General features: G+C 58.8%; 1 protein-coding gene across 1 annotated transcript in view; it reads left to right on the forward strand.

Moving 5' to 3' along the window:
* CPSF1 (cleavage and polyadenylation specific factor 1) overlaps positions 1-15,133 on the forward strand; it is a gene marked incomplete at its 5' end in the record, with an annotated part of 78,605 nt that overhangs the window by 55,039 nt on the left and 8,433 nt on the right. Inside the window, 6 exon segments of the mRNA XM_053969310.1 lie at positions 598-688; positions 3,338-3,422; positions 5,710-5,851; positions 6,806-6,958; positions 9,533-9,709; positions 11,891-11,957. Coding sequence (XP_053825285.1) covers positions 598-688; positions 3,338-3,422; positions 5,710-5,851; positions 6,806-6,958; positions 9,533-9,709; positions 11,891-11,957 — 715 coding nt within the window.

The following is a 15,133-nucleotide window of genomic DNA, read 5'->3' on the forward strand; positions in this document are numbered from 1 at the left end:
ACCTGGGTACGATCAGGACATACCTGGGCATACCTGGGTATGGTCAGGACACACCTGGGCACACCTGGGTACGATCAGGACACATCTGGGCACACCTGGGTGTGGTCAGGACACAGCTGGGCACACCTGGGCGTGCCAGAACACACCTGGGCACACCCAGAACACACCTGGGCACAACAGAACACAACTGGGCACGGCCAGAACGCACCTGGGCATGGCCAGGACACACCTGGGCACACCTGGGTGTGGTCAGGGCACACCTGGGTGTGGTCAGGACACACCTGGAAATACCTAGAACACACCTGGGCACACCTGGGTATGGCCAGGACTCACCTGGGCACACCCAGAGCACACCTGGGCACACCCGGGACACGCCCAGGACTCACCTGGTGCACACAGAGTCCACACGTGCCTGGTCGGGGATTTTCGGTGGCCTCGGGGGGGAACCCAGGTGATGTTGGGAGGCCCGGAGGGGGTCCTGGAGGATTTTGGGGGGGTCCCGGGGGATTTTGGGGGGGTCCCGGAGGATTTTGGGGGGTCCCGGGGGGTTTTGGGGGGTCCTGGGGGGGGTCTCTGAGGTGTCCCCTCCCCCCCCAGGTGTACGCGGTGGCCACCAGCTCCCCCCACCCCTGCACGCGCATCCCGCGCATGACGGGAGAGGAGAAGGAGTTTGAGAGCATCGAGAGAGGTGGGCACACCTGGGCACACACCTGGGCACACCTGGGGTACACCTGGGCACACCTGGGTACACACCTGGGGACACCTGGGCACACCTGGGCACACCTGGGGTACACCTGGGCACACACCTGGGACACACCTGGGACACACCTGGGATACACCTGGGGACACACCTGGGGACACCTGGGCACACCGGGGGACACCTGGGTACACCTGGGCACACCTGGGGTACATCTGGGATACACCTGGGATACAACTGGGGACACCTGGGGACACTTGGGTACACCTGGGGACACCTGGGATAGACCTGGACACACCTGGGCGCACCTGGGTGCACCTGGGATACACCTGGGCACACCTGGGTACACACCTGGGGAGACCTGGGATACACCTGGGCACATCTGCAAGTACCTGGAGCACACCTAGGCACACCTGGGATACACCTGGGGTATACCTGGGATATACCTGGGTACACCTGTGGATACCTGGGGACACATGGGATACACCTGGGGACACCTGGGCACACCTGGGGTACATCTGGGATACACCTGGGATACAACTGGGGACACCTGGGGACACCTGGGGACACTTGGGATACACCTGGACACACCTGGGGTACACCTGGGTGCACCTGGGATACACCTGGGGACACCTGGGATAGACCTGGACACACCTGGGTGCACCTGGGATACACCTGGGATACAACTGGGGACACCTGGGGACATATGGGGACACCTGGGATACACCTGGGCACACCTGGGATAGACCTGGACACAGCTGGGGTACAGCTGGGATACACCTGGGGACACCTGGGATACACCTGGGGACACCTGGGATACACCTGGGGACACCTGGTACACCTGGGATAGACCTGGGGACACCTGGGGTACACCTGGGTGCACCTGGGATACACCTGGGATACAACCGGGGACACCTGGGATAGACCTGGGGACACCTGGGATACACCAGGGACACCTGGGGACACCTGGGATACACCTGGGGGCACATGGGGACACCTGGGCACATCTGGGGACACCTGGGATACACCTGGGATAGACCTGGTACACCTGGGATACACCTGGGGACACCTGGGGACACCTGGGATAGACCTGGACACACCTGGGGTACACCTGGGATACACCTGGGGACACCTGGGGACACCTGGGATACACCTGGGGGCACATGGGGATACAACTGAGTGCACCTGGGGACACACCTGGGGACACCTCGGGGCAGCTTAGGGACACCTGAGGACACCCCCAAATCCCTCTGTGTGCCCCCAGTCCCTGTCCCTGTCCTGTGTCCCCAGTGTCCCCAATCCCAGTGTCCCCAGTCCCAGTGTCCCCAGTCCCAGTGTCCCCAGTCCCTGTCCCCAGTCCCAGTGTCCCCAGTCCCTGTCCCCAGTCCCTGTCCCCAGTCCCTGTCCCCAGTGTCCCCAGTCCCAGTGTCCCCAGTGTCCCCAGTCCCAGTGTCCCCAGTCCCAGTGTCCCCAGTGTCCCCAGTCCCAGTGTCCCCAGTCCCTGTCACCAGTCCCTGTCCCCAGTGTCCCCAGTCCCTGTCCCAGTGTCCCCAGTCCCAGTGTCCCCAGTCCCTGTCCCCAGTCCCAGTGTCCCCAGTCCCAGTCCCAGTGTCCCCAGTCCCAGTGTCCCCAGTCCCTGTCCCCAGTCCCTGTCCCCAGTCCTTGTCCCCAGTGTCCCCAATGCCAGTGTCCCCACCCCTGACCCACTGTCCCCAATGCCAGTGTCCCCAGTCCCAGTGTCCCCAGTGTCCCCAGTCCCTGTCCCAGTGTCCCCAGTCCCAGTGTCCCCAGTCCCTGTCCCCAGTCCCAGTGTCCCCTGTCCCTGTCCCCAGTGTCCCCAGTCCCAGTGTTCCCAGTCCCTGTCCCCAGTCCCTGTCCCCAGTCCTTGTCCCCAGTGTCCCCAATGCCAGTGTCCCCACCCCTGACCCACTGTCCCCAATGCCAGTGTCCCCAGTCCCAGTGTCCCATTTCCCCAGTGTCCCCAATGTCCCCAGTGTCCCCATTATCCCCAATCCCAGTGTCCCCAGTGTCCCCAATCCCAGTGTCCCCACCCCTGACCCACTGTCCCCAATGCCATGTCCCCAGTGTTCCCAGTGTCCCCAGTGTCCCCAGTAACCCCAATGTCCCCAGTCCCAGTGTCCCCAGTGTCCCCCGTCTCCCAGTGTCCCCAGTATCCCCAATCCCAGTATGCCCAGTATCCCCAGTGTCCCCAGTATCCCCAATCCCAGTATGCCCAGTATCCCCAGTGTCCCCAGTATCCCCAATCCCAGTATCCCCAGTATCCCCAGTGTCCCCAGTATCCCCAGTGTCCCCAGTGTCCCCAGTATCCCCAGTGTCCCCAGTATCCCCAGTGTCCCCAGTGTCCCCAGTATCCCCAGTGTCCCCAGTATCCCCAGTATCCCCAGTATCCCCAGTGTCCCCAGTCCCAGTGTCCCCAGTATCCCCAGTATCCCCAGTATCCCCAGTGTCCCCAGTGTCCCCACTCCCAGTATCCCCAGTGTCCCCAGTATCCCCAGTGTCCCCAGTGTCCCCAGTGTCCCCAGTGTCCCCAGTGTCCCCAGTGTTCCCACTCCCAGTATCCCCAGTATTCCCAGTGTCCCCAGTGTCCCCGGGTGACCGCTGTCCCCTGCGTGTCCCCAGACGAGCGCTACGTCCCCCCGCAGCAGGAGGCCTTCAGCATCCAGCTCATCTCGCCCGTCAGCTGGGAGGCCATCCCCAACACCAGGTGGGACCCCAAAATGTCCTGGGAACCCCAAAATCCCACCGGGAACCCCAAAAATTCCATCAGGAACCCCAAAATTCCCACTGGGAACAAAAAAAAAAGTCAGGAACCCCAAAATCTCCATCAGGAACCCTCAAAAATTCCATCAGGAACCCTCAAAAATTCCATCAGGAACCCCAAAATTCTCACTGGGAACCCCAAAAAATCCCATCAGGAACCCCAAGAATTCCTCCCGGAACCCCAAAATTCCTCCCGGAAACCCCAAAAATCCCATCAGGAACCGCAGAAACCCTTCAGGAACCCCAAAGTTCCACCTGTGAACCCGAAAAATTCCATCAGGAACCGCAGAAACCCTTCAGGAACCCCAAAATTCCACCTGTGAACCCCAAAAATTCCATCAGGAACCCCAAAAAATCCCATCGGAACCTCAAAATTCCCACTGGGAACCCAAAAAAGTCAGTAACCCCAAAATTCCTCCCGGGCACCCCAAAAATTCCATCAGGAACCCCAAAATTCCCACCGGGAACCCTCAAAAACAATAATGAACCCCAAAATTCCTCCTGGGAACCCAAAAAATTCCATCAGGAACCCCAAAAATACCACTGGAAGCCCAAAAATCCCTCCGGGAACCCCAAACCCCAGGGGTGAACCCCGAAATCCCAGCTCAGCTGGGAGGCCATCCCCAACACCAGGTGGGACCCCAAAATGTCCTGGGAACCCCAAAAATTCCATCGGGAACCCCAAAAATTCCATCAGGAACCCCAAAAATCCATCTGGAACCCCAAAATTCCTCCTGGGAACCCCCAAAAAACCAATCAGGAACCCCTAAATTCCACCTGGGAACCCCAAAAATTCCATCAGGAACCCCAAAATTCCTCCTGGGAACCCCAAAACTCCCATCAGGAACCCCAAGATCCCATTGGGAACCCAAAAAATTCCATCAGGAACCCCCAAAATCCCTCCGAGAACCCCAAACCCCAGGGGTGAACCCTGAAATCCCGGCTCAGCTGGGAGGCCATCCCCAACACCAGGTGGGACCCCAAAATGTCCTGGGAACCCCAAAATCCCACCGGGAACCCCAAAAATTCCATCAGGAACCCCAAAATTCCCCCTGGGAACCAAAAAAAAAAGTCAGGAACCCCAAAATCTCCATCAGGAACCCTCAAAATCTCCATCAGGAACCCCAAAAATTCCATCAGTAACCCCAAAATTCCCACTGGGAAGCCCAAAAATCCCATCAGGAACCCTCAAAAATCCACCTGGAACCCCAAAAATTCCTTCACGAACCCCAAAATTCCTCCTGGGAACCCCAAAAATCCCATCAGGAACCCCAAATCCCCGCCCATCCCAAACCCTTGAGTGAGAGCCCCAGGTGAGCTGGGAGCCCCAGCCCAGGTGTGACCCCCGCTGGCATCACCTGAGCTCACCTGGCCCCACCTGGCCCCACCTGGGCTCACCTGAGCTCACCTGGGTTCACCTGAGCTCACCTGGCCCCACCTGGGCTCACCTGCGCTCACCTGGGTTCACCTGAGCTCACCTGAGCTCACCTGGGTTCACCTGAGCTCACCTGCCCAATCTGGGCTCACCTGAGCTCACCTGGGTTCACTCAGCTCTACTTGAGCTCACCTGTGCCCACCTGTGCCCACCTGTGCAGGGTCACCCTGAAGGAGCGGGCGCACGTCACCTGCATGGAGTGACCTGAGACCCCTGGGGTGCTCACCTGTGCCCACCTGTCCTCACCTGTGCCCACCCTGACCCCCACCTGTGCTCACCTGTGCCCACCTGTCCTCACCTGTGCCCACCCTGACCCCCACCTGTGCTCACCTGTGCCCACCCTGACCCCCACCTGTGCTCACCTGTGCCCACCTGTCCTCACCTGTGCCCACCCTGACCCCCACCTGTGCTCACCTGTGCCCACCTGTGCCCACCTGTGCAGGGTCACCCTGAAGGAACGGGCACACATCACCTGCATGGAGTGACCTGAGCCCCCCGGGGCACCACCTGAACCCCCTGGGGTGCCCACCTGTCCTCACCTGTCCTTACCTGTGCCCACCCTGACCCCACCTGTGCTCACCTGTCCTTACCTGTGCCCACCCTGACCCCACCTGTGCTCACCTGTGCTCACCTGTGCAGGATCGCCCTGGAGGAGTGGGAGCACGTCACCTGCATGAAGTGACCTGAGCCCCCTGGGGTGCCCCTCTGACCCCACCCTGACCCCACCCTGACCCCCACCTGTGCCCACCTGTGCTCACCTGTGCCCACCTGTGCTCACCTGTGCCCACCTGTGCAGGATCGCCCTGGAGGAGTGGGAGCACGTCACCTGCATGAAGACGGTGTCGCTGCGCTCCGAGGAGACGGTGTCGGGCCTCAAGGGCTACGTGGCCGTGGGCACCTGCCTGATGCAGGGCGAGGAGGTCACCTGTCGGGGCAGGGTACGCACCTGGGCACACCTGGGCACACCTGGGCACACCCGGGGTGTGTTTTGAGAGCCCTGGGGATGCCTTTGGGACACCTGTGGGGCACCTGCGGGGCTCTGAAGGTGCTTTGAGGGGACACCTGGAGGGTCCCAGGACACACCTGGGGATGTGCCAGGACACACCTGGGCTCTCCAGGACACACCTGGGGGGTGCAGAACACACCTGGGCTCTCCAAGAGTCACCTGGGGCTGTCCCAGCACACACCTGGTCTCTGGGTGCCACACCTGTTCCATCCCTGCCTCACCTGTTCTATCCCTGCCTCACCTGGTCTATCCGTGCCTCACCTGTCCCATCCCTGCCTCACCTGTTCTGTGGTGCCTCACCTGTTCTGTGCGTGCCTCACCTGCAGATCCTGATCCTGGATGTGATCGAGGCGGTGCTGGGGGGGTCTGGGGGGTGCCAGCACACACCTGGGGATGCCAGGACACACCTGGTGTCTGGGTGCTTCACCTGTTCCATCCTTGCCTCACCTGGTCTGGGTGCCTCACCTGCAGATCCTGATCCTGGACGTGATCGAGGCGGTGCTGGGGGGGCCGGGGTGACACCTGGGCTGTCCATGGCTCACCTGGGGCTGTCCCAGCACACACCTGATCTCCCTCTGCCTCACCTGTCCCATCCTTGCCTCACCTGTTCTGTGGGTGCCTCACCTGCAGATCCTGATCCTGGACGTGATCGAGGTGGTGCTGGGGGGGCCGGGGTGACACCTGGGCTGTCCATGGCTTACCTGGGGATGTCCCACACACACCTGGTCTGTCCCTGCCTCACCTGTCCCATCCGTGCCTCACCTGTTCTGTGCGTGCCTCACCTGCAGATCCTGATCCTGGACGTGATCGAGGCGGTGCTGGGGGGGTCTGGGTGCCTCACCTGTTGTGTGGTGCCTCACCTGTCCCATCCGTGCCTCACCTGCAGATCCTGATCCTGGACGTGATCGAGGTGGTGCCGGAGCCGGGGCAGCCGCTCACCAAGAACAAGTTCAAGGTGCTCTACGAGAAGGAGCAGAAGGGACCCGTGACCGCCCTGTGCCACTGCCACGGCTACCTGGTGTCAGCCATCGGGCAAAAGGTACACCTGGGCACACCTGGGCACACCTGGGCACAGCTGGATACACACCTGGGCACACCTGGGTACACCTGGGCACACCTGGGCACACCTGGGTACACCTGGGCACACACCTGTGCCACTGCCACGGCTACCTGGTGTCAGCCATCGGGCAAAAGGTACACCTGGGCACACCTGGGCACACCTGGGTACACCTGGGCACACCTGGGTACAGCTGGATACACACCTGGGCACACACCTGTGCCACTGCCATGGCTACCTGGTGTCTGCCATTGGGCAAAAGGTACACCTGGGTACACCTGGGCACACCTGGATACACCTGGGCACACCTGGGTACACCTGGGCACACCTGGGTACACCTGGGTACAGCTGGGTACACACCTGGGCACACCTGGGTGCACCTGGGCACACCTGGACACACCTGGGCACACCTGTGCCACTGCCATGGCTACCTGGTGTCTGCCATTGGGCAAAAGGTACACCTGGGCACACCTGGGCACACCTGGGCACACCTGGGTACACCTGGGTACACCTGGGCACACCTGGGCACACACCTGGGCACACCTGGGCGCACCTGGGTACACCTGGGCACACCTGGGCACACCTGGGTACAGCTGGGCACACACCTGTGCCACTGCCACGGCTACCTGGTGTCAGCCATCGGGCAAAAGGTACACCTGGGCACACCTGGGTACACACCTGTGCCACTGCCACGGCTACCTGGTGTCTGCCATCGGGCAAAAGGTACACCTGGGCACACCTGGGCACACCTGGGTACACCTGGGTACAGCTGGATACACACCTGGGCACACCTGGGTGCACCTGGGCACACCTGGGTACACCTGGGTACAGCTGGGTACACACCTGGGCACACCTGAGTACACCTGGGCACACCTGGGTACACCTGGGTACAGCTGGGTACACACCTGGGCACACCTGGGTGCACCTGGGCACACCTGGGCACACCTGGGCACACCTGGGTACACACGTGTGCCACTGCCACGGCTACCTGGTGTCTGCCATCGGGCAAAAGGTACACCTGGGCACACCTGGGTACACCTGGGCACACCTGGGTACAGCTGGGTACACCTGGATACACACCTGGGTACAGCTGGGTACACACCTGGGTACACCTGGGCACACCTGGGCACACCTGGGTACACACCTGTGCCACTGCCACGGCTACCTGGTGTCAGCCATCGGGCAAAAGGTACACCTGGGCACACCTGGGCACACCTGGGTACACCTGGGCACACCTGGGTACAGCTGGGTACACCTGGATACACCTGGGTACACCTGGGTACAGCTGGGTACACACCTGGGCACACCTGGACACACCTGGGCACACCTGTGCCACTGCCATGGCTACCTGGTGTCTGCCATTGGGCAAAAGGTACACCTGGGCACACCTGGGCACACCTGGGCACACCTGGGCACACCTGGGTACACCTGGGCACAGCTGGATACACACCTGGGTACAGCTGGGTACACACCTGGGCACACCTGGGCACACCTGGGTACACCTGGGCACACCTGGGCACACCTGGGTACATCTGGGCACACACCTGTGCCACTGCCACGGCTACCTGGTGTCTGCCATCGGGCAAAAGGTACACCTGGGCACACCTGGGCACACCTGGGCACACCTGGGCACACCTGGGTACACCTGGGCACACCTGGGTACACCTGGGCACACCTGGATACCCCTGGGCACACCTGGGTACAGCTGGATACACACCTGGGTACAGCTGGATACACACCTGGGCACACCTGGGTACACCCGGGCACACACCTGGGTACACCTGGGCACACACCTGGGTACACCTGGGCACACACCTGGGTACAGCTGGATACAGCTGGATACACACCTGGGTACACCTGGGCACAGCTGGATACACACCTGGGTACACCTGGGCACACCTGGGGGGAGCCCACAGTGACCTCGGGGTGTCCCTGCATCCCCTCAGATCTTCCCGTGAGCCTGAGGGCCAAGAACTGACCTTGGTGGCCACTCAACGTCCCTGGGGTTTGGGCCAGTGACCCGAGGGGCCACCAAGGAGGTGTTGAAGGCCACCACGGGGTGGAGGAGCTCCATGGTGACCTCGGGGTGTCCCCTCAGATCTTCCTGTGGAGCCTCAAGGACAATGAGCTGACCTTGGTGGCCACTCAACGTCCCTGGGGTTTGGGCCAGTGACCTGAGGGGCCACCAAGAACATGTTGATGGCCACCACAAGGTCGAGGACCTCCATGGTGACCTCGGAGTGTCCCCTCAGATCTTCCCGTGAGCCTGAGGGCCAAGAGCTGACCTTGGTGGCCACTCAGCATTGGTTGGGTTTGGGCCAATGACCCGAGGGGCCACCAGGGAGGTGTTGAAGGCCACCACGGGGTGGAGGAGCTCCATGGTGACCTCGGGGTGTCCCCTCAGATCTTCCCGTGAGCCTGAGGGCCAAGAGCTGACCTTGGTGGCCACTCAACGTCCCTGGGGTTTGGGCCAGTGACCTGAGGGGCCACCAGGGAGGTGTTGAAGGCCACCACGGGGTGGAGGAGCTCCATGGTGACCTCGGGGTGTCCCCTCAGATCTTCCTGTGGAGCCTCAAGGACAACGAGCTGACGGGCATGGCCTTCATCGACACGCAGCTCTACATCCACCAGATGATCAGCGTCAAGAGCTTCATCCTGGCCGCCGACCTCATGAAGAGCATCTCGCTGCTGCGCTACCAGGAGGAGAGCAAGACCCTGTCCCTCGTCAGCCGCGTGAGCCACCGGGCCACCAAACCACCCGCGGGGCCACCAAACCACCCGCGGGGCCACCAAACCACCCACAGGGCCACCACACCCCCACAGGGCCACCAAACCACCTGCGGGGCCACCAAACCACCCACAGGGCCACCAAACCACCCTTGGGGCGACCAAACCCCCATACAGCCACCAAACCACCCGCGGGGCCACCAAACCTACCCAGGGCCACCAAACCACCCACAGGGCCACCAAACCACCCACAGGGCCACCAAACCCCCTCACAGGACCACCAAACCCCCACAGGGCCACCAAATCCCCACAGGGCCACCAAACCAGCCATGAGGCTACCAAAGCTACCCAGGGCCACCAAACCACCCTCGGGCCCACCAGACTTTCCATAGGGCCACCAAACCAGCCATGAGGCTACCAAACCTCCACAGAGCCACTAAACTCCCTCACAGGGCCACCAAAATGCAATGGGGCCATCAAACTGCCTTCAGGGCCACCAAACCCCCTCACAGGGCCACCAAACCCCCACAGGGCCACCAAAATACCTTCAGGGCCACCAAACCCCCACAGGGCCACCAAAATGCCTTCAGGGCCACCAAACCCCCACAGGGCCACCAAACTCTCCTTAGGGCCTTCAAACCCTCACAGGGCCACCAAACCCACCCTTGGGGCCACCAGACTTTCCATAGGGCCACCAAACCCACCACAGGACCTTCAAACCCCCACAGGGCCACCAAACCGCCATGGGGCCACCAAACTCTCCATAGGGCCACCAAACCCCCACAGGCCCACCAAACCAGCCATGAGGCTACCAAACCTCCACAGAGCCACCAAACCACCCACAGGGCCACCAAACCCCCACAGGGCCACCAAACTCCCATGGGGCCACCAAACCAGCCATGAGGCCAGCAAATCCATCCTGGGGCCACCAAATCTACCCTGGGGCTACCAAACCCCCACAGGGCCACCAAACTCCCACGGGGGGCCACGAGGGACAGGGAGGGGACACCCAGGGGCCACCGGGGGGGTTGGGTGGGAGCTCAGGGGTCTCAGAGGGTGCCCAAGGGACCTGGGGACACCTGGGGGGGACCTGGGGACACCTGAGGAACACCTGAGGGACCTGGGGTCATCTCCAGGGACACCTGAGGGACCTGGGGACACCTGGGGACACCTGGGGGACCTGGGGACACCTGGGACACCTGGGGGACCTGGGGACATCTCCAGGGACACCTGAGAGACCTGGGGACACCTGGGGGACCTGGGGACATCTCCAGGGACACCTGAGAGACCTGGGGGACACCCGAGGGACCTGGGGACATCTCCAGGGACACCTGCGGGACCTGGGGACACCTGGGGACACCTGAGGGATCTGGGGACATCTCCAGGGACACCTGAGGGACCTGGGAACACCTGGGGACACCTGGGGACACCTGAGGGATCTGGGGACATCTCCAGGGACACCTGAGGGACCTGGGAACACCTGGGGACACCTGGGGACACCTGGGGACACCTGAGGGATCTGGGGACATCTCCAGGGACACCTGAGGGACCTGGGGACACCTGGGGACACCTGAGGGACCTGGGGACATCTCCAGGGACACCTGCGGGACCTGGGGACACCTGGGGACACCTGAGGGATCTGGGGACATCTCTAGGGACACCTGAGGGACCTGGGAACACCTGGGGACACCTGGGGACACCCAAGGGACTTGGGGACATCTCCAGGGACACCTGAGGGACCTGGGGAACACCTGAGGGACCTGGGGGCACCTGAGGGACCTGGGGAACACCTGAGGGACCTGGGGGCACCTGAGGGACCTGGGGGACACCTGAGGGACCTGTAGGACATTTGGAGGTTCTGGGGGACACCTGAGGGTCTCAGGTGACACCTGAGGGTCCTGGAGGACACCTGGTGGTCTTGGGGGACATCCAAGGGTTGGACCCCTGGCAGACACCTGAGGGACACTGGGGGACACCTGAGGGTCCTGGGGAACACCTGAGGGACACTGGGGGACACCTGAGGGTCCTGGGGACTCTTGGAGGACTCTCGGGGCTCTCAGAGGAACCTCTGAGGTCTCGCCCAAGGGTCTGGGGGACACTCGGGGATCACCTGGGGGGTCTCAGGGGGGTGCCCAAGGTGCCACCCCCGGCGCTGGGGCGGTGACGGTGACAGGGGTGTCCCCGCAGGACGCCAAGCCGCTGGAGGTCTACAGTGTGGACTTCATGGTGGACGGCAGCCAGCTGGGATTCCTGGGTACGGACACGGCCCGGGGCGGGGTGGGATGAGTTTGGGAAAGTTTGGGTTGGGGTTGGATGGGTTTGGATGGCTTTGGGTGGTTTTCGTTGGGTTTGGTTCAAAAATGGTGAGTTTGAGTGGCTTTGGTTGGGGTTTCATTGGGTTTGGTTGGGTTTAGTTGTGTTTGGTTGAGTTTGGGTTGGGTTTGGTTGAGTTTAGTTGGGTTCAGTTGGGTTTGGATGGTTTTTGTTGGGTTTGGTTGAGTTTGGTTCAAAAATGGTGAGTTTGAGTGGCTTTGGTTGGGTTTCATTGGGTTTGGTTGACCATAGTTGTGTTTGGTTGACCATATTTGGGTTTGGTTGAGTTTGGGTTGGGTTTGGTTGAGTTTGGGTTGGGTTTGGTTGAGTTTAGTTGGGTTCAGTTGGGTTTGGATGGTTTTTGTTGGGTTTGGTTTAAAAACGGGGAGTTTGAGTGGCTTTGGTTGGGTTTCATTGGGTTTGGTTGAGTTTAGTTGTGTTTGATTGAGTTTGGGTTGGGTTTAGTTAGGTTTGTTTGGGTTTGGTTGAGTTTGGATGGTTTTAGTTGGGTTTGGATGGTTTTTGTTGGGTTTGGTTGAGTTTGGGTTGAGTTTGGTTGAGTTTAGTTGGGTTTAGATGGTTTTTGTTGGGTTTGGTTGAGTTTGGTTCAAAAATGGTGAGTTTGAATGGCTTTGGTGGGGTTTCATTTGGTTTGGTTGACCATAGTTGGGTTTGGTAGACCATATTTGGGTTAGGTTGACCGTATTTGGGTTTGGTTGAGTTTGGGTTGGGTTTGGTTGACCGTAATTGGGTTTGGTTGACCATAGTTAGATTTGGTTGACTTTGGGTTGGGTTTGGTTGACCGTAATTGGGTTTGGCTGACTATAGTTTGGTTTGGTTGAGTTTGGTTAGATTTGGTTTGGTTTAGTTGGGTTTGGTTGGCCATAGTTGGGTTTGATTTGGTTTGGTTTGGGTGAGTTTTAGGTGGTTTTGGCTGAGTCCAGTTCATTTTGGTTGGGTTTGGTCGATCTCAGTTGGGTTTGAGTTGAGTTTAGTTGGGTTTGGGTGGGTTTGGGTGACTTCAGGTTGGTATTGTTAAATTTCCTTGAGTTTGGTTGGGCTTGAGTTGAGTTCAGATGAATTTGGTTGTGTTTGGATGGACTCGTTGGGTTTGGTTGGGTTTGGGTTGCGTTCAGATGAGTTTGGTTGGGTTTGAGTTCAGATGAATTTGGTTGGGGTTTGGATGAGATTGGTTGGGGTTTGGGTTGGGTTTTGGGTGGTTTGGCCAAGTTTGGATGAATTTGGTTGGGTTTGGATAGAATTCAGATGAGTTTGGTTGGGTTTTGAGTGGTTTGGTTGAGTTGGGATGAGTTTGGTTGGGTTTGGATTTGGGATTAGTCGGGTTTGGGTTGAGTTCAGATGAACTTGGTTGGGGTTTGGATGAGATTGGTTGTGTTTGGTTGGGTTTTGGGTGGTGAGTTCAGATGAGTTTGGTTGGGCTTGAGTTTGGATGAGGTTGGGTTGGGTTTGGATGAGGTTGGGTTGGGTTTGATTGGGTTTGAGTTGAGTTTGGATGAGTTTGGTTGGGCTTGGGTTGATTTTGGGTGAGATTGGATGAGTTTGGTTGGGTTTGGATGAGTTTGGTTTGAGTTCACATGAGTTTGGGTTGGGTTTGGGTTGAGTTCAGATGAGTTTGGTTGAGTTTGGATGAGATTGGCTTGGGTTTGGTTGGGTTTGGATGAGTTTGGGCTGGGGTTGGTTGGGTTTCGGTGGAGTTGAGATGAGTTTGGTTGGGTTTGGATGAGATTGGTTGAGTTTAGATGGGATTGGGTTGGGTTTAGATGAGTTTGGTTGGGGTTTGGATGAGTTAGGGTTGAGTTGGGATGAGTTTGGGTTGGGTTTGGATGAGTTTGGGGTTTGGATGAGTTAGGGTTGAGTTGGGATGAGTTTGGGTTGGGTTTGGATGAGATTGGTTGAGTTTGGATGAGTTTGGGTTGGGTTTGGTTGGGTTTGGGTTGTGTTTTGTTGGGTTTGGGTTGCGATCAGATGAGTTTGAATTGGGTTTGGATGAGTTTGGGTTGGGTTTGGGTTGAGTCCAGTTGGGTTTGGTTGAACTTCGTTGGGTTGGGTTGAGTTCAGGATTGGTTTTGGTTGGGTTTGGGTTGATTTTGAATGAATCCGGTGGGTTTGGGTTGAGTTCAGATGAGTTTGGTTGGGGTTTGGATGAGTTTGGTTGGGGTTGGGTTTAGTTTGGGTGGTTGGGTTGAGTTTGGATGAGTTTGGGTTGGGTTTGGATGTGTTTGGATGAGATTGGATAAGTTTGGGTTGGGTTTGGATGAGTTTGGTTGAGTTGGGATGAGGTTGGGTTGGAGTTGCTTGGGTTTGGGTTGAGTTCAGATGAACTTGGGTTGGGGTTGGTTGAGTTTGGGTGAGATTGGGTTGGGTTTGGGTTGAGTTCAGATGAGTTTGGTTGAGTTTGGATGAGTTTGGGTTGGGTTTGGATGAGATTGGATGAGTTTGGGTTGGTTTTGGTTGGGTTTGGGTTGAGTTCACATGAGTTTGGGTTGGGTTTGGTTGGGTTTGGGTTGGATTTGGTTGAGTTTGGGTTGAGTCCAGTTGGGTTTGGTTGAACTTTGTTGGGTTGGGTTGAGTTCAGGTGAGGTTTGGGTCGATTTTGAATGGATCCGGTGGGTTTGGGTTGAGTTCAGATGAGTTTGGTTGGGTTTGCATGAGTTTGGTTGGGGTTGGTTGGGTTTGGGTTGAGTTTGGGTGGTTGGGTTGAGTTTGGATGAGATTGGATGAGTTTGGTTGGGTTTGGGTTGAGTTCAGATGAGTTTGGGTTGGGTTTGGTTGGGTTTGGGTTGGGTTTGGTTTAGTTGAGTTTGGTTGGGTTTGGGTTGGGTTTGGTTTGAGTTCAGATGAGTTTGGTTGGGTTTGCATGAGTTTGGTTGGGTTGGTTGGGTTTGGGTTGAGTTCAGATGAGTTTGGGTTGGGTTTGGTTGAGTTTGTGTTGGGTTTGGTTGGGTTTGGGTTGTGTTTGGTTGGGTTTGGTTTGAGTTCAGATGAGTTTGGTTGGGTTTGCATGAGTTTGGTTGGGGTTGGTTGGGTTTGGGTTGAGTTTGGGTGGTTGGGTTGAGTTTGGATGAGATTGGATGAGTTTGTGTTGGGTTTGGTTGG

This window comes from Vidua macroura, unplaced genomic scaffold, assembly GCF_024509145.1.
Source record: "Vidua macroura isolate BioBank_ID:100142 unplaced genomic scaffold, ASM2450914v1 whyUn_scaffold_172, whole genome shotgun sequence".
NCBI lineage: Eukaryota > Metazoa > Chordata > Aves > Passeriformes > Viduidae > Vidua > Vidua macroura.